General features: G+C 39.0%; 1 protein-coding gene across 6 annotated transcripts in view; it reads left to right on the forward strand.

Moving 5' to 3' along the window:
• OTOL1 (otolin 1) overlaps positions 1-19,815 on the forward strand; it is a 231,812-nt gene that overhangs the window by 147,343 nt on the left and 64,654 nt on the right. For 4 of the 6 annotated variants that reach the window (XM_055082768.1, XM_055082790.1, XM_055082809.1 and 1 more), the window contains 4 exons: positions 7,717-7,778; positions 10,405-10,500; positions 14,675-14,742; positions 15,897-16,016. In XM_055082768.1, the coding sequence (XP_054938743.1) occupies positions 15,932-16,016 (85 nt within the window). In that variant the 5' untranslated portion in view covers positions 7,717-7,778; positions 10,405-10,500; positions 14,675-14,742; positions 15,897-15,931. Of the gene's footprint in view, positions 1-7,716; positions 7,779-8,604; positions 8,755-10,404; positions 10,501-14,674; positions 14,743-15,630; positions 15,790-15,896; positions 16,017-19,815 lie in introns of those variants that run through there. The other 2 variants (XM_055082845.1, XM_028490854.2) reach the window with 2 other exon arrangements.

Here is a 19,815-nt window from a genome sequence, read left to right on the forward strand (position 1 = left end):
TCGTCGGTCTATAATTTGCAAATATTTTCTCCCATTCAGTAGGTTGTCTTTTTGTTTTGTCAGTGGTTTCCTTTGCTGTGCAAAAGTTTTTCAGTTTCATTGGGTCCCATTTGTTTTTTTTTGTTTGTTTTTTTTTTTTTTTTTTTTGTGGTACGTGGGCCTCTCACTGTTGTGGCCTCTCCAGTTGCATAGCACAGGCTCCGGACGCACAGGCTCAGTGGCCATGGCTCATGGGCCTAGCCGCTCCACGTCATATGGGATCTTCCTGGACCGGGGCACGAACCCATGTCCCCTGCATCAGCAGGCGGATTCTCAACCACTGTGCCACCAGGGAAGCCCCCCATTTGTTTATTTTTGCTTTTGTTTCCTTTGCCTTAGGAGACAGATCCAAAAAATATTGCTACAGTTTATTGCCTATGTTTTCTTCTAGGAGCTTTATGGTTTCCAGTCTTAAATTTAGGTTTTTAATCCATTTGGAGTTTATTTTTGTATGTGATGTGAGAAAATATTCTAATTTCATTTTTTACGTGTAGTTGTCCAGTTTTCCCAGCACCATTTTTTTAAGAGACCATCTTTTCTCCACTGTATATTTTTGCCTCTTTTGTTGTAGACTGATTGACAATAAGCACATGGGTTTATTTCTGGGCTGTCTATTCTGTTCCATTGGTCTATGTGTCAGTTTTTATACCAGTACAATTCTGTTTTAATTACTGTAGCTTTGCAGTATAGTCTGAAGTCAGGGAGTATGATACATCCAACTCTGTTCTTCTTTCTCAAGGTTGTTTTGGCTATTAGGGATCTTTTGTGCTTCTATACACTTTAAAAAATTATTTGTTCTAAATAGTTCTGTGAAAAATTCCATTGATATTTTGATAGGAATTGCATCAAATCTGTAGATTGCCTTGGGTAGTTTCGTCATTTTAACATTATTAATTTTTCCAATCAATGAACACGGACTGGATTCCATCTGTGTCACCTTCCATTTCTTTCATCAGTGTCTTACAGTTTTCTGAGTACAGGGCTTTTACCTCCTAGGTTTGTTTTTTTTTTTTTTTTTTGATGCAATGGTGAATAGGTTTGTTTCCTTAATTTCTCTTTCTGATGGTTCATTGTTAGTGTATAGAAATGCAACAGATTTCTCATATGAATTTTATATCCTGAATCTTTACTGAATTCATTGATGAGCTCTAGTAGCTTTTGGTGGCATCTTTAGGATTTTCTGTGTATAGTGTCATGCAATCTGCCAACAGTGACAGTTTTACTTCTTCCTTTTCAATTTGGATTCTTTTTATTTCTTGTCTGATTGCTGTGGCTAGGGGTTTCAAAACTGTGTTGAATAGAAGTGGTAAGAGTGGGCAGCCTTGTCTTGTTCCTGATCTAAGAAGAAATTCTTTCAGTTTTTCACCTTTGAGTATGATGTTAGCTGTGGGACTGTCATATATGGCTTTTATTACATTGAGGTATGTTCTCTCTAATGCACTTTCTACAGAGTTTTTATCATAAATGGATGTTGAATTTTGTCAAATGTTTTTCTGCCTATATTGAGGGGATCATATGGTTTTTATTCTTCAGTGTGTTAATGTGGTGTATCACATTGATCAATTTGTGGATATTGAACCATCCTTTCATCCCTGAGATAAATCCAACTTGATTGTGGTGTATGGTCTTTTAAATATATTGTTGAATTTGGTTTGCTAATATTTTATTGAGGATTTTTGCATCTATGTTTATCAGTGATATTGGCCTGTAAGTTTCTTTTTCTGTGATATCTTTGTCTGTTTTTGGTATCAAGGTGATGCTGTCCTCTTAGAACAAGTTCAGAAGCATTCCTTCCTCTGCAATTTTTTGGAATAATTTGAAAAGGATAGGTGTTAACTTTTTTCTAAATGTTTGGTAGAATTCATCTGTGAAGCCATCTTGTCCCGGCTTTTTGTTTGTTGTTATTGTGTTTGTTGTTTTTTAATTACTGATTAAATTTCAGTACTTATAATTGGTCTGTTCATATTTTCTGTTTCTTCCTGGTTCAATCTTGGGAGATGGTACATTTCTAGGAATTTGTCCGTTTCTTCTAAGTTGTCTACTTTATTGGCATATAGTTGTTCATAGTTATCTCTTATGATCCTTTGTATCTGGGTTGTCAGTTGTAACCTCTCCTTTTTCTTTTCTGATTTGGGCCTCCTCTCTTTTTTTCTTGGTAAGTCTGGCTAAAGTTTTATCAGTTTTATTTTATCTTTTCAAAGAATCAGCTCTTAGTTTCATTGATCTTTTCTTTTGTATTTTAGTTTCTATTTAATTTTTTTCTTCTCTGATATTTATGATCTCTTTCCTTCTACCATTTGTGGGTTTTGTTTGTTCTTCTTCCTCTAGTTCCTTTACGTGTAAGATTAGGTTGTTTATTTGACATTTTTCTTGTTTCCTGAGGTAAGCTTGTATTGCTATAAACTTCCCTCTTAGGACTCCTTTTGCTGTGTCTCATAGATTTTGGGTTGTTGTGTTTTCATTTTCATTTGTCTCCAGATATTATTTGATTTCTTCTTTGATTTCTTTAGTGATCCATTGGTTAATATCATATTGTTTAGCCTCCACATGTTTGAGTTCTTTGCAATTTTTTTTTCTTGTAGTTGATTTCTAGTCTCATGGCGTTGTGTCTGCAGAAGGTGCTTGATATGATTTCTATTTTCTTAAATTTACGAAGGCTTGTTTTGTAGCTTAGCATGAGACCTATCCTAGAGAATGTTCTATGTCCACTTGAAAAGAATGTGTATTCTGCTGCTTTTGGATGGAATGTTCTCTATCTGTCTATTATGTCTATCTGTACATGTGGCCATTGAAGGCCAGTGTTTTGTTATTAATTTTTCTGTCAGAATGACCTGTCCATTGGTGTCAGTGGGGTGTTAAAGTCCCCTACTACTATTGTGTTACTGTCAATTTCTCCCTTTATGTCTGTTAATATTTGCTTTATGTATTTAGGTGATCCTATGCTGGGTGCATATATATTTACAATTGTTTATCTTCTTGGATTGATCCCTTGATCATTATGTAGTGTCCTTCTTTGTCTCTTGGAACAGTCTTTGTTTTAAGGTATATTTTGTCTGGTATAAGTATCGCTACCCCAGCTTTCTTTGGCTTTCCATTTGCATTAAATACTTTTTTCCATCTTCTCATTTTCAGTTTGTATGTGTCTTTAGATCTGAAGTGAGTCTCTTGTAGGCAGCATATACACAGGTCTTATATTTGTTTCCATTCAGCCCCTCTGTCTTTTGATTGAAGCATTTAGTCTATTTACATTTAAAGTAATTATTTATGGGTATTACTTATTGCCATTTTGTTACTTGTTTTGTAGTTCTTTTTTATTCTCTTCTCTTTTGATTTGATGACTCTCTTTAGTGTTATGTTTGGAATCCTTTCTCTTTTTTTGTGTGTGTATCTATTATAGATTTTTGGTTTGTGGTTACCATGAAGTTTATATATAGCAATCTATCTGTCTATCTATCTATCTACACATGATTATTTTAAGTGGCTGATCACTTAAATTCAAATGGATTTTCACAACCCTGCAATTTTACTCTCCTCCCCTCACAATTACTGTTTTTGACATCATATTTTACATCTATTTGTTTTGTGTATCCCTTAACTGCTTATTGTGGATATAGATAATTTTACTACTTTTGTCTTTTAACCTTCCTACCAGCTTAGTAACTGGTTGATTAACTACATTTACTGTATATTTGCCTTTACTGGTGAGCTTTTTCCTTTCATAATTTTCATGTTTTAGTTGTGGCCTTTTCTTTTTCTATTAGGGAAGTCCCTTTGACATTTCTTGTAAAGTTGGTTTGGTGGTGCTGAACTCTTTTAGCTTTTGCTTGTCTGTAAAACTTGATCTCTCCATCAAATCTGAATGAGAGTCTTACTAGGTAGAATATTCTTTGTTGTAAGTTTTTCCCTTTCATCATTTGAAATATATTGTGCCAGTCCATTCTGGCCTGCAGCATTTCTGCTGAAAATTCAGCTGATAGCATTTGCGAGTTCCCTGTATGTAATTTGCTGTTTTTCCCTTGCTGCTTTCAGTATTCTCTCTTTATTTTTAATTTTTACCATTTAAACTACAGTGTGTCTTGGTGTGGTCCTCTTTGAGTTGATCCTGTTGAGGACTCTCTGTGCTTCCTGGACTTGGATGTCTGTTTTCTTTACCAGAGAAGTTAGGGAAGTTTTCAGCTATCATATTTTCAAATATCTTCTCTGCTCCTTTCTCTCTCTTCTCCTTCTGGGACCCCTATAATGTGAATGTTAGTATGCTTGATGTTGTCCCAGAGGTCTCTTAAACTGTCCTCATTTCTTTTTATTCTTTTTTCTGTTCATCTTCAGTAATTTCCATTACTCTGTCTTCCAGCCTATTGATCTATTCCTCTGTATCATTCAGTCTACTGTTGATGCCTTCTAGTGTATTTTTCATTTCAGTTATTGTATTCTTCATCTCTGTTTTTTTTTAATATTTTTAACTCTTTGTTAAAACTTCTAACTCCTCACTCTGTTCATCCATTCTTCTGTCTTCTAAATTCTTTGATCATCTTTATGATTATTACCTTGAACTCTTCCTCAGGTAGATTGTCTATCTCCACTTCACTTAGTTCTTTATCTTGCTCCTTCATTTGGAATGTATTCCTCTATCACCTCATTTTGCCTAACTTGGTGTTTTTATTTTTATGTATCTGGTAGGTTGGTTACATTTCCTGACCTTGGAGAAGTAGCCTTTTGTAGGAGACATCCTGTGCATCCCAGCAATGCTTTCCCCTCTGGTCACCAGAGTTATATGCTCTAGGGTTGTCCAATATGTGGGCTTCATGGGTCCTTCTGTTTTGGTCAGCTGACTATTGTGGGCAGTCTGGTAGGCATGGCTGGCTCTGGTCTGGTTGGTTGCCAGGCCTGGCCTTGTGTGGAGGTTGTAAGCCTCTGGTTGGTGGGGCTGGGTCATGGGGCAGCTGGCTGCAGAACCCCAGAGGGTCCTGGGGCTAGTACTGGCTCACTGTGGACAGAGTGGGGTCCAGGAGATCCTGGGGCTGGTGCCTGTCCCCTGGTGGGTGAGGCTAGGACCTAGGGCTAGTGCTGGCCTACTGGTGGGCAGAGCTGTGTTCTGGGATCTGGCTGTATGGTCCAGGGATCCCAGAGCTGGTGTCAGACTGCTGGTAGGTTGGGCCAGTTTCTGACACAGGACTGTGGGGTTTGGGTTGTCCTGAAGCTTATATTGGCCTGCTGGTAGACAGGGCTGTGGCCCAGCCAGTCCCCAAACTGCTGCTAGCCATGGCAGGCTGTGGGGCTACATTTGTCCTGGGTTTGGTGTCTGCCCGCTGGTGGGTCAGGCTGGTCCTGAGGCTACAGCAGGCTCACTGGTGGGTGAGGTCTGAGCCCAGGGGATTCTGGGTCTGGTGCTTGCTCACTTGTGGATGAAGCTCGGCCCTGGGGTCTGTGGCTGCAGGTCTCTGCTGGGGGTTTTGGGTCTAGTGCCTGTGCACAGGTGTGTGGGGCTGGGTGCTAGGCCCTCTGGTGGGCATGGCTGTGTCCAGGGGCAGCTGTGGGCTCAGGGGTTCTTAATGCAGCCTGTCTGCTTGTGGATGGGGCTGTGTCGCTGCCCAGTTAGTTGCTTGGCCAGAGTCATCCCAGTACTAGTGCCTGCAGGCTGGTGGGTAGGGGCAGGGCTGGGTCCTGAGGCTAATAAGCTAGAGGGAGAATTCCAAAATGGTGATTGCCAGCACCAGTGTCCATGTGGTAGAATGAGCTCCCCAAAATGGTTGCCACCACTGTCTATGTCCCCAGGGTAAGCTCCCGTTTCCTCCTGTCTCTCTGGAAGTCCCTCCAAGATCAGCAGGTGGGTCTGACCCAGGATCCTTTCAAATGACTGCTTCTGCCTTGGGTTCTGGAGCATGTGAGAGTTTGTGTGTACCCTTTAAGAGTAGAGTCTCTATTTTCTTCAGGCCTCTGGGACTCCTGAAAGCCCCACTGGCCTTCAAAGCCAAACGTTCCTAGCCCAAGACTGGGTTGGGGAGCCCCGCGTGGGGTGCAGATCCTTTGCTCCTTGGAGAGAACTTCTGCAATTGTAATTATCTCCTGTTTGTGGGCTGCCTACCCAAAAGTGTAGGTTTGACTATACTATGACTCTGCCCCTCTTACTCATCTCTTTGTGGTTCCATATTTATATTTTTAGTTGAAGAAGATTTTTTCTGGTAGGTTCTGATCTTTTTCATTGATGGTTGTTCTGTAAATTGTTGTGATTTTTGTGTGCTTGTGAGAGGAGGTGAGCTCAGGGTCTTTTTACTCCACCATCTTCCCATTACCCTGAATTTAAATGGTGTATCTTCACCTTATGTGATTAAACCTTTGCCTCTCTTGTAGTTCCCTGTTTATCTCCTTTCCAGCATCTCTCAAAACCTGTAATTTTTGTATTTTTATATTTCTTTTCTTGCTTCCTATCTTTCTATCTCATTGGAATATAACCCTTATGAGTGCAGGGATCTTGTCTGTCTTGTTTAACTTTGTCTTTGGTACTTAGCACAGTGTTTGGTACTTGGAATTTATGAAAAGAAAAAGTTGTCAATTGGTGAGCAAATGTAAATCTGGTATGTTTATACATTTAGTTGTGTTGTAAATGTTGGCAAGAAATTCTTGAAAAGTTATCATTGCCTCAGTCATTTCAAGAAACACACCTCTTAATACAAAATTGTTAGAGAGCTTCTCAAGTCATTCTTCTGGTGTACTTCCTTTCCAAATGAATTGATCAACAGAAGAAACCTCATTTATGTCCAGACTTTTTTTTTTTTTTTTTTTTTGGCTGTGTTGGGTCTTCGCCACTGCACGCAGGCTCTCTCTAGCTGTGGTGAGTGGTGGCCACTTTTTGTTGTGGTGCACGGACCTCTCAATGTGGTGACCCCTCCCATTGTGGAGCATGGGCTCTAGGTGCACGGCCTTTAGTAGCTGTGGTACGCGGGCTTCAGTAGTTGTGGCTCGTGGGCTCCAGAGCGTAGGCTCAGTAGTTGTGGTGCATAGGCTTAATTGCTCCACGGCATGTGGGATCCTCCTGGACCAGGGCTCAAACCCCTGTCCCCTGCATTGGCAGGCGGACTCTTAACCACTGCGCCACCAGGGAAGCCCTGTCCAGACATTTTTTCATTGTCCTTCCTCCTTGACTATTTGCTAATGACTTAAAAAAGATGGTAGTCTGTTTTAACGTCTCTCACCCCAGTGAGATTATTCGTGTTGAGCTCTTGATCTGACTGGATGGAGGGTAGATGCTCACTTAGTAAGGGAGCAACTTTCACAGGTGAAGGGAATCCTTTCTTTGGTTACAGGTAGAGGTTTTCTAATACTTTCCCTAGTGTTGCTTCAAAAATATATTGGCTACCTTTGTGGGAGATAATTCTTCATGGGTTTCTTGTATTCCTGCACGATTTGTATCAGAATTCATTCTCAACTATTTTTGGAAGGATGTTTGTATGGCAAATAGTCTTGTAAGATAGCAATAGTGTTTATCTCAGGGTAGAGGGCAGATTTGTTTGCTTTTCAGGATAATAAAGATAATCTCTCCCTCTGGAGCAATGGTTGTGCAGGTTTGCTAGCAGTCCCCTTTAAAAGTTTGGGATTTCCTAAGCCTGGGGCTCCTAAACTGGGATATAAACCTATTGTGTGTGTGGTACCCAATGTTGACCACTGGACCTTGCCCTGCAGAACTTGAGCTGGGCGGTAAGGAGAACAGATGTGAACATGAACTTCACGCTGCCTGCTGTGCTGTGAGTAATAAAGTCCTTTATCTTTGATCCACAAGACTTATTACATCTTATTATCTGGGTGTACTCAGCCGCATACTTGTCCCATTGAGGAGAAAGCCTGGGAGCTACATCTCCCAGCTTGACAGCTGGTTTCCAGTTAGGTTCTTCCATGGAAGGGACTCCCATGTGATACGAAGATGGAAATAAGCAGAAGCCCTTTGACTTCTGGCTCCAGCAGCTGTGGTGACTTGCAGCTGTGAGTGCCTGCAGGGTGTCAGTGGTGGCAGCAGCCACAGAGAATGTGGTCCCACTGCATAAGGAAGACCAGCATGGCTTCTTGTAGGTCCTGATCTCTGGACACCTCCTTCCCCTCTGGTCTCCTCTAGGCTCTCCAGAGATGTTGAAACCTAATCCCCAGCATTCATTTCTTTTCTGTTTTAAATGACAGAGTGCTTTCTGTTTCTCTGACTGAACCCTTGTCTGATCTCCCCCCCTCCCCCGCCCATTTAAGGCTCTTTGGCAAATTTAGTTGGAGGGCAGCATCCCTATCAAGACCAGAAGGCTTCAATAAGCTTTTTTAGAAATTAAGATGGGTGGCTCTGTGGAGAAGATTTTGACCAGACTTATCTTCCCAGCCTCAGGAGGAGCTGCTAGAGCACAAAGAATGTTGTGAACTTGCTCCAAAAAACCAGGACCACATAAATGTACTAATTAGATTAAAGAAACAAAATGGAAGAGAAGCAACTGGAACATGGCTGCAAGGCTTAAATAAAAATCTGCTTCATCTGCTGATAAAATGTGGGCCAATGACCAATCCTTAATTCTCTTCCCTTCCTTATAGGAGGAAGGAGTGAGGGGAGTAGTTGGAGCACCCAAAGTGCATGGGAAGCTGGACATGTCTGCTGCTCTAGCAGCTGTGGTGGAAACCTGCTCCATGACAGAAAATTCAACCCACTCTGTCGGCCAAGCAGGGCCTGTAACTGAGACACTCACACGGGTAAAATGATGAGATGTCTATTTCACTTGCTTCCTTTTTATCTCCAACACAAAAGCTGGTGTGCTTCTTAGTGTGGCTGAGTTCTTGCCAATGAGATTCTAAATCCAGCAAAACCAGCGGACACTTTGTGTCTGTTCATTCTGAAACTCATTGGAACATCTCCAGGAAAATCCTTGATTTGAAAAGGTTAGGATTTTATGAACACTTGGATTTGACCTCAAACAAAAACCTTGAATCCTACTAGAATTCTAGTTGCACCAGAAAGGAAAGAAGCTACATACATCCAGAGAGGACTTGAAACCGTGTGCCCTGAGAATGGTTAAATTGGGAGGAGGTTGGAGCAGGGGAGGGTAATTGAAGTGGCATCTGTCCTAAATTATGTGACTCACTATGTAACTGTTGACATTTCTCCTGATACTTCACAGCTGATCATGGAGCTGCCACCACTAGTTTCTTCAACAAAACGAATGATGTTTTTCAGTGCCCGCAGCTCCTCTTTTCCGTCTGTTATGTGCATGCTGATGCCATCAGAGAAAAAGTCCAACTTCTCTTTTGGAAACTGGAAGGGTTGTCAACAGCTTCAAAATGGTGCAGTGTATCTTAGCCAAGCAAAACTTTGCCTGAAAGAAAAATCGTGATAGCCTGTGTACAGATGGGGTCCCTGGATGCTTGGCACTGCACGAGGCTTTCCTGCCTTGTGACATGTTGCAGTGACTCACTGTCTTTGACACAGGCATGTGTTGGCATCAAAACCCTGTCAGAAGTCCTGAAAGAAGCCATGCTTACTGCTAGGAGAAGGCTTAAATTCACAACTAGCATCTTTTAAGAGGTTTTGTCAAGAAATGGGAGCCAGATACAAAGTTCTTCTCTATTACACAATTTACTGGTTTCCCAAGATCAAACCTTGAAACAAGTGGTTGGATATCAGACGGTAATTTCTTTTTTTCTGAGAGAAAAAGAAAGTAAATTTACTCTCAGTTTTGGCATGGGAGCAGCTCATTCATGGCCTGACTTTCCTGACAAATATTTTTGGTCACATACTTGAGTAAATCTTTTGATTCAAGTTTCTGCAGTGATAATTGTGGGCGCCACTGAAAAATGACAAGCTCTTTGACCAAGCTGCTACTGGAGGTGGCCAAATGTGTGAATTTTCTGGTGCTGGAAGAAGTACTTTTGTAGTCTGGAACTGGGGATACTGAGAAGATAGCATTGTATGTAGACTCCTGGCAATATGGTAGAGTTTGTTTAAAAGTTATTTTGCTCAGATAACCTTGAAATAGGAGTTTGGATTTGAAATTCCTTCCTTGCTGACAAAAATAGCACCAAAGATTCAGACTTTGCTAAAGATACTGTGATGGTTAATTTTGTGTGTCCACTTGATTAGACCATGGTGTGCCCAGATATTTGGTTAAATATTCTGGGTGTTTCTGTAGAGGTGTTTTTGGATGAGCTTGATATTTAAATTGATAGGTTGAGTAAAGGAGGTTGTCTTCCCTAATGTGGGTAGGCCTCATCTAATCAGTTGAAAGTCTGAATAGAACAAAAAGTCTGACCCTCTTCTGAGGGTCCGAGAAGGTAAGACAGAATTCTTCCTGCCTAACTGCCTTTGAACTGGGATATTGATTTTTTTTTTCCTGCCTTTGAACTCAGATTGAAACATTGTTGCTTCCTGAGTCTCCAACCTGCCAGCCTTTGGACTGAAACTAGCTGTTGGACCTCCTGGGACTTGCCGGCCTCCATAATCATGTGAGCCAATTTCTTATTATCTCTATATCTATCTATATCTTTATCTATATCCTCTTGGTACATTTCTCTGGAGAGCCCTGACAATTACAGATACCACCACTGATGTGAAGCCAAAAGAGATAACTTGACTTGTGGTCAGTTCAGAGACCTGGAGAATCCTAGTGTTCCTTGACACAAGATTATTTTAATTTGGCAAATCAAGTGATGGTAGTTTTTTATTTCATTTACTGCAGAGAAATTGTTGTAACATTTAAGAGCTGACCCCAAATTCCTCTTTGAGAGAACTGTCTGTTGGAAATCATATGTTGATAAATGTGTAACAAGGATAGATTTTGTCACTGCTCAGTTGTGCCCAATGCTGGAACTGGTGACTTGCCCCTCCATCTTCCAACTCCCTCTCTGGGGGACTTTTGCAAATCCTGGGCTTTTCAAAAATGAAGTGTCTATAGGACACATTTTGGATGTGGTAGAGTCCAGATAAATGTCCTTCTGGTGGATGACCCATGGGTGACAAGCCCTCCCCCATCAGCAATGAAAAGAAAGTCGCCATAGCCCCTCAGTGTATCAGTAGTAACTGAGCTGTCTGGCTCTCACTGCAATGGCCATGGTTGGTGACTGGGCATTGGCTCAGCTTCCATCAGCCTCCTTGCAGAAGTTGCTTTAGGAATCTGGCTGCCCTTGATGATGACTCTGCTCGTTCACTTGCCATCCCTCCCCCACACCATCTTTGTGATTCAGCTCTTCCTCTTACTTCCTCTCAGGTGCTCTAGTACATGTTCTTTTCCCTGTCAACTCCTTACCCAGGTAATCCTCATTTAGTTCCCTTGAGGGAACTGTCTGCCTCTCCTTCAACTTTCTTTCTAATAAATTATTCTGATTAAATTCCCTCAGGACTTTCCTGTTTTCCACTTAACAGTCCGTTGTAGATGTAAAACAGAAATCAAAAGTTGAACAAAACCCAGAGATCCAACCAAACCCCCAAAACCCTACACTGTGTTTTTTGCTTTTTGTATGTCTGCTTTTATAATTCGAATCCTTTTCAAGGCATCGTGGCTGCCTCTTGCAGATTGGGGAGGGTCAGTACAAAGAAGTGGTACAGAAACAACAAAGACAGGGTACAAGATTATCACTGGGTAAAAGGGGAGCCCTCTTGGTGTCTGGATATTGATGAGTCCCAAAGCTTCAAAGAATGACCACCACTGCTTTGTCTAATAGAAAGAAAAATTTAGAGTCAGTAAAATGATACAACATTACTTGATGTGACCTTTCTGTGCTTTCCCCCAACCAAAAGAAAGGTTCAGTCAAATCTATAAATAACACAAAAGCTTGTGTGTGAAAAGGGGGCTGAGATGGAGTTATTGTTGGATGGATAAGGTAGGATGTAAGGACATCAGAGCTTAGAGGTGAGGCCAGGCAAATGCCAGTTGGTGCAGAACTAGTAGAAACCTTGAGATTGAGCTTTGGATTTCATGAGCCGTGAAATTATTGAGTACAAGAAAATTTTATCTAAAGATCATGGGGGCAGCGAGGCCTCCAGCTCTCTTGAAGGTTATAATAATTCACATCTTTGTGATTAAGCACTTATTAGAAACCAGCAGTGGAAATAAGTTGGATATTAAAGCTGACAAGTGTGTAATGTCAAAGATCACTGTAATTTAACTTCTTATTCTTTCCAGATAACTTCAGGATTCTCATTTCTGAGCAGTCCTCAAGCTAATTTTCATTTCACTGGAACGACTTGATTTATTTCACATTTTCAGGAAGTTGCCGCTAATTTCTGCAAAAAAAAAAAAAAAAAAAATATATCAGTCGGGTTTGAAAAAGCAAAAAAGGGTTTTACTGAAAGAATATGGGGCACCAGCAGTGGAAATAAGTTGGATATTAAAGCTGACAAGTGTGTAATGTCAAAGATCACTGTAATTTAACTTCTTATTCTTTCCAGATAACTTCAGGATTCTCATTTCTGAGCAGTCCTCAAGCTAATTTTCATTTCACTGGAACGACTTGATTTATTTCACATTTTCAGGAAGTTGCCGCTAATTTCTGCAAAAAAAAAAAAAAAGAAATATATCAGTCAGGGTTGATAAAGCAGAAAAGGGTTTTACTGAAAGAATATGGGGCTACTCCCAGAGTTTCTGGGAGGGCTGGCAGATGAGCCTTGTGAAGCCAACAGGAACAGTGGCAGACTAACTAGGCAGCCACAGCCATGGCCAAGATTGCACAACAGAATCAAAGTCAGGGAAGCACGTTGCTGCCTCTAGAGGGCTCTGGATGCCTCAGTTTTCACCGTTGTTGCTAACGGCGCTGAATATCACACCCAGTAGCTGCTGGCCCAGCTACCATAATGGATTTTGTGCTGTTCCTGCTTCTTTGTCCAAATCGAGAATGCCAGGCTGCTGCATTTAACTGGCCAAATCTGTGCCAGTAGTCCATGCCCTAAACGTCAGGGGTGCTGGGGAATAAGCATCTGGGTTTTGTGGCTCCCATGGTAGGAAGTAAGCTTGAGCAGTGAATGAGGTTAATATGGGTATAATATGCCAGGAAATCAAAAGAAAAATAGAAATTACAATATACAATATTGAGAAAATTTTTTAAATAAAGTGTTGTTTTTCTATGTTGCCTATGTGAAAGCAAGAAACATTCAAGGCAATAATATAAATTGTGTATAAAGATGCCCATGGGTATTTTCAGATAAAATTATTTTGGGGAGCAGATCCATAGGTTTCATGAGCTTTTCAAAAAGTCAGTGTCTTTTTATACTTTCCCCAATGCCAAATTTTCTTTCTCACCTCCATCATCTAGAGAGTTTGGACACATTACACTCAAAGCTCAGAATGTCTCTTAAACATATGAAAAAAATGCTTAAATCCTCTCATAATAAGAAAAATACAAATTTAAATTACAGTGATACCATTTATTACCAATTATATTGGCAAAACCAAAAAGTCTGACATCATATTCTGTTAGTGAAGCTGTTGGGAAACCGACTCTTTCTTACATTGCTGATGGAAATGTAAAATTGTCTGACCTCTGTGGAGGAAACTTTGGCAATATAGAGCAACTACATATGCATAATCTTTTTTCTAGGAATCCATCTCAAAGATACACTGGCAAAAAATACAAAATAACAAACACACAGAACTTTTCATTGAGGCATTATTTGTAATTCTAAATGTAGTAGGCAGAATACTAAGATAGGCCCACCCATTCTCTCCCCACAACATATGTCTTGCATAGCTCCCTCCTCTTCAGTGCAAGCAGAATCTGTGAATATCATAGGATATCCCTCTCAGGATTAGGCTATATTATATGGCAAATGTAAAGGAATCTTTCAGATGTAGTTAAGGTCCCTAAACTGTTGACTTTGAGTTAATCAAAAGGAGGATTATACTGAGTGGACCTGACCTAATCAGGTGGGTCCTTGAAACAGATTCTCTCTCTTTTTTTTCCTCAAAGTTTCCTTGTACCCTTTTTTTTAACTTTTTATTTTATATTGAAATATAGCCTATTAACAATGTTGTGATAGTTCCCTTTTTTTTTAACTTTTTATTTTATATTGAAGTATAGCCAATTAACAATGTTGTGATAGTTTCAGGTGCATAGCAAAGCAACTCAGATGTACGTATACGTGTATCCATTCTCCCCCAGATTCCCCTCCCATCCAGGCTGCCACATAACATTGAGCAGAGTTCCCTGTGCTATACAGTAGGTCTTTGTTGGTTATCCTTTTTAAATATAGTAGTGTGTACATGTCAATCTCAAATTCCCTAGCTATCCCTTCCCTCCACCCTTCCCCCCACTGGTAAATGTAAGTCCATTCTCTAAGTCTGTGAGTCCGTTTCTGTTTTGTAAATACATTCATTTGTATCATTTCTTTTTAGATTCTGCATATAAGCGATATCATACGATATTTCTTTCTTGAAACAGAGATTCTCTTGATGGCTTTGGAGAAGTAAGCTCCACATGTGAGAGGACCTCTGGAGGGGGTTCTGTGGTTAGGACCTGAAGGAGGCTTCTAGTTTCTGAAAGTCATCCCAGATGAGAGCTAGTGAAAAAAAAATAGGGATTTCACTTTACAACCATAAGGAACTGAATTCTGCAAATACTAGTGAAGGAGGAAGAGAACTGCAAGCTTCACATGAGATCACAGCCTTGACCAACATTTTGATTTCAGCCTGGTGGGATGCTAAGCAGAGGACCCAGACAATCTGTGTGCAGACTTCTGACTCAGAGAACTGTGAGGTAATAAATTTGTGTTGTTTTAAGTTACTAAATTTGTGGTAATTTGTTATGCAACAGTAGAAAATGAATATGCTGACAAACAAAATACTACCAAATGTCCATCAATAGTGGACAGATTGAATAGACTATGGTATATCCACACAACTGAGTACTTTGTAGTTGTAAAAAGGATAAAAAAAGATCTAGATGGGGAATGGTGTCTTTACGTGCAATCTTTTGTATAAGAAAAGGAGAATAAGAGTACATACACACCAATGCTTACATTTTCAAAAAGAAACAGTGGAATGATTAACCAAAATAAACAAATATGGTTACTTAGAGGGGCAGTCAGGGACCAAGGAGGAGGTGGGACTCATGTGAGCCTTTTGTGATATACCTTATTGTGTTTTGACTTTGGTACTTTGGCTTACATAGTTAAAACAAAATTAAAGAATAAAAAAGAACTATTAAATATTAAAAACTAATGGAAATAAACACATCTAGCTGTATATCAATTGGGTAGCATTAATCACACACATAAATGAATTATTTAAAGTAACTCTAAAGCACAGTGTTTTGACTGTTGCTTCCTGGTGGAGTGTATAGATGTAAGGAATGTAAGCGTAGATTTATATATGTGCCCTGGGAAACTACTCATTTAGTCCAAGCAGGGTAGATGCAAGGGGTCCATACCCAGACATGTCATAGTGAAAAGAGTAAAAGCCAACGACAAAGAGGAAATGTCAAAAGGAGTGAGAGAAAAATTGACTCTTTACATACAAGGGAACTTCCATAAGATTAACAGATGACTTCTCCTCAGAAACAATGAAGGACAGAAGGTAGTGTGATGACATTTTCAAAGAACTGAAAGAAAATAATTGTCAACTAAGAATCTTAAATTCTGCAAAAAAGGTGAAATAAAGACATTCCCAGATAAACAAAAGTGGAGACAATTAGTTTCTAGGAGATCACTTTATCTGAAATACTAAAAACTTCTTCAGGCTAAAAGCAAGTGACACCTGGACTGTAATTCAACTGCACACCAAAAACCAAAAAGTAATGGTAAAGGTAATTATATAATCATAAAAGATGCTTATTTCTTCTCTGAACTACAATTTAAAAGCAATTCTGTGAAATTACATATACAAATGAATTATTGGTCCTATAACACATAGGAATGCAACATATTTGAACAGCACAAAGGAAGTGGATGGGAGCAAGGCTATGTTGGAGTAAGGAAACAATGCCAGATGGCGACGTGAATGTACGGGGACAAAGGAAGAGAACCAAAAATAGTAAGTAAGGAGGTTAATTTAACCAACTCTAGTTATATACTTCCTCTCCTTTATTTTCTCAACTTCTTTAAAATATAAAATTATATAAGATAATAAGTAGAATAACCTATTGTTGGGTTTGTAACATATATACATGTACTATGCATAACAATTATAGCTCAAAAAGGAGAAAAAGGGAATAGAGCTATACCCAACAAAATTGAAAACATATGTCCACACAAAGACTTGTGCACAAATGTTCATAGCAGCATTATATCATAATATCCAAAACTTGGAATCAACTCAAATGTCCATCAGCTAGTGAATGGACAAACAAAATGTCCTATATCTGTACAATGGAATATTATTTAGCCATTAAAAAGAATAAAGTACTGATAAATGCTACAATAAGTGTGAATCTTGAAAACATGCTAAGTGAAAGAAGGTAGACAGAAAAGACTTCATACTGTATGATTCCATTTACATGAAATGTCCTTTATAGGCAAATCTATAGGTTCAGAAAGTAGATTAATAGTTGCCTAGGGCAGGGGATAGATTGGGGGTAGGAGAAATGGGGAGTTACTATTGATGGATATGGGGTTTCTTTGTAGGAGAATGAAATGTTCTAAAATCCATTATGGTGATGATTGTGCAATTCTGTGTACAAACTAAAAACAAGTGAATTGTATACCTTAAATGGGTGAATAGTATGTGAATTATATCTTAATAAAGCTGTTAAAAAAAGTCTAATGAAATCATGCCAACAGTGTATAGCAGCCAACTGGAAAGGAGCTCCCAGTGCACAGGACAATTTGAGCATCAAAAAGACTGCATTGAATTGAAACACAGTACATATATATATATATATATATATATATATAGTTATTTTTGTTATTATTTATATATAGTATATATATATTTTTTGTTGTCTTTACAAACTTGTTGTATTTTTATTATGACTCAGTGCAAAATATTTTCTTCTTGTTCTTGTGATTTCTTCTTTGAAACATGGTTATTTAGAACTATGCTTTTTAATTTCTAAATATGTTGGGGAATATATAACTATCATTTTACTCATATAGCATTTAATTCCATTGTTAATAGAGGTCATACTTTGTAAAATTTGAATTTTTAAAAGTTATTGAGACTTGGTTGAGTACTTGAGTTTGAGTTTGTAAAGACAACAAAATAAAACAAATATCTCACCATTCACCACTGGAGGCTGCCAGACCACCAATCATTTCTGTGAAAAACTGAACGAGGAAAAGAATCAAGCTTTTCCTGCCTTACCTGTATGAATTGTATATTTATGTAACTGAAGAGCTGATGAAAGAAAATTCTTTATAGAAGAAGTTCAGCCTAAAGGTACAGAGAGAATGGTAGAATTAGAAAATCACTGTTTTGCAACTTCTAAGGAAATAATGCTTCTGGGCAACAATCATGTATAAATAATAAAAGTATGAGGTAAAATTTGATGGAAAAATCTTATAATGGAGGGATCAGGGTCATATAATTTGAACCCTCTGACTTCATCCTTTTAAAAAATAACAGCTTTATCGAGAAATAATTCACATACAATAAAAATTCACCCTTTAAAATATACAATTCAGTGGTTTTGAGTATAATCACAGAGTGGTGCAACCATCACCACTATCTAATTCCAGAACATTTTGTTAACACTTCAAAAAGAAACTTGATCCCTATTAGCAGTAAGTCCCCATTCCTCCTTCCCACCAGTTTTTGGCAACAACTAATCTACCTCCTCTCTCTGTGGATTTGCTTATTCTGGACATTTCATTTAAACAGAATCAAATAATATGGCTCCTTTCACTTACCATAATGTTTTTATGGTCATCTGTGTAGTAGCCTGTATCAGTATTTTGTTCCTTTTAATGGCTGAATAATATTCCATTGTATGGATATACCACATTTTGTTTATCCATTCATTAGTTGATGGAAATTATGTTCTTTCTATTTTTGGCTATTGTAACACTGCTAAGAGCATCTGTGTACAAGTCTTTGTGTGGACATATGTTTTTAGTTTTTTTTGTTATATACCTAGGATTGAAATTGGTGGGTCATATGGTCACTTATGTTTAACTTTTTGAGGTGATTCCATCTTATCACTAAAAGTAGGATGGTAAAGTATTATGTGCTTCATAATATGATGTAAAAAAATATACAGCATACATACAAAGTATTGTGGTCTAAACAACTGAATCTGAATATAATCAAGCATGTAGATCAGGAATATGTAAACTTTTCTGTAAAGGGCAAGACAGTAGATATTTTAGGCTTTGTGGACCATACAGTCTCTGTCACAACTTCTCAACTCTACTGAGAAGCATGAAAGGAGGTACAGACAATGTGTAAATAAAAGGCATTGCTTTGCCCCAATAAAACTTTATTTCAGAGCAGGCAGCAGGTCACATTTGGCCCACAAGTCATAATCCTTGTTTGAGATTTTATAGAAAACCTGGTGGAGACAGAAACACATTAAATCAGCCAAACTTGGAAAGTGAGACAAGTGACATGGTTTTTTCAAAAAAACATTACTGGCATGAAAATGGCTTACATTCTATTTTTTCCATAAATGCTCTCTTTTTAAAAATCTCATGCTGTGTGTTTCTTGAGTGAGTAATAAAAAGAAGCTTGGGTGTATCTGAAGGAGCATAGTGGCTTATTATGTATCTTTCAGTGACCTTATTGTGCTGCTACTTCTCCTAATGGTAAAAGACCCCTCTGTTTGGACCAATTAGAATTCTTCATCCCTATGGTGACAATAATCTCACCAAGATGTGAACATTTAATCTAACGCAGACCAATCAGAATTTTCCCCTCAACCTTTATTTTTTCAAGGTGAAGCTGGGATAGAAAAGCTATATTTTCTCTCTGGTTGTGAGAGTATAAGGATGCAAGCCACAAGACAGCTCTAGTCAGTTTCAGGTTTCGGTAGCCATTGATCTTTAGAATGAAGCCAATCTGAAAGGAGAAGGAAAAGTGTGTGTGTGTGTGTGTGTGTGTGTGTGTGTGTGTGAGAGAGAGAGAGAGAGAGAGAGAGAGAGATACAGAGAGACAGGGAGAGAGAGAATGGAGGGGATTGGAGAGATTTATTTGCAACCAAAGAATTCCATTTAATATGGTCATCTTAAAAGATTTTTGAAAGGATTAGACATAATATGTATAAAATTGCTGACATAGCAGACTTTCAATAAATGTTTTTTTCTTTTTAACATATTTATTGGAGTATAATTGCTCTACAATGGTGCGTTAGCCTCTGCCCTACAACAAAGTGAATCAGTTATACATATACATATGTTCCCATATCTCTTCCCTCTTGCGTCTCCCTCCCTCCAACCTTCCCTAGCCCACCCCTCTAGGTGGTCACAAACCACCGAGCTGATCTCCTTGTGCTATGCGGCTGCTTCTCACTAGCTATCCACCCTAAGTTTGGTAGTGTATTTATGTCCATGCCACTCTCTCACTTTGTCACAACTTACCCTTCCCCCTCCCCATATCCTCAAGTCCATGCTCTAGTAGGTCTGTGTTTTATTCCCATCCTACCCCTAGGCTCTTCATGACATTTTTTTTTCTTAGATTCCATATATATGTGTTAGCATACGGTATTTGTTTTTCTCCTTCTGACTTACTTCACTCTGTATGACAGACTCCAGGTCCATCCACCACACTACAAATAACTCAGTTTCATTTCTTTTTATGGCTGAGTAATATTCCATTGTATATATGTGCCACATCTTCTTTATCCATTCATCTGTTGATGGACACCTAGGTTGCTTCCATGTCCTGGCTACTGTAAATA

The sequence above is a fragment of the Physeter macrocephalus genome, chromosome 1 (genome assembly GCF_002837175.3).
Source record: "Physeter macrocephalus isolate SW-GA chromosome 1, ASM283717v5, whole genome shotgun sequence".
Classification (NCBI taxonomy): Eukaryota; Metazoa; Chordata; class Mammalia; order Artiodactyla; family Physeteridae; genus Physeter; species Physeter macrocephalus.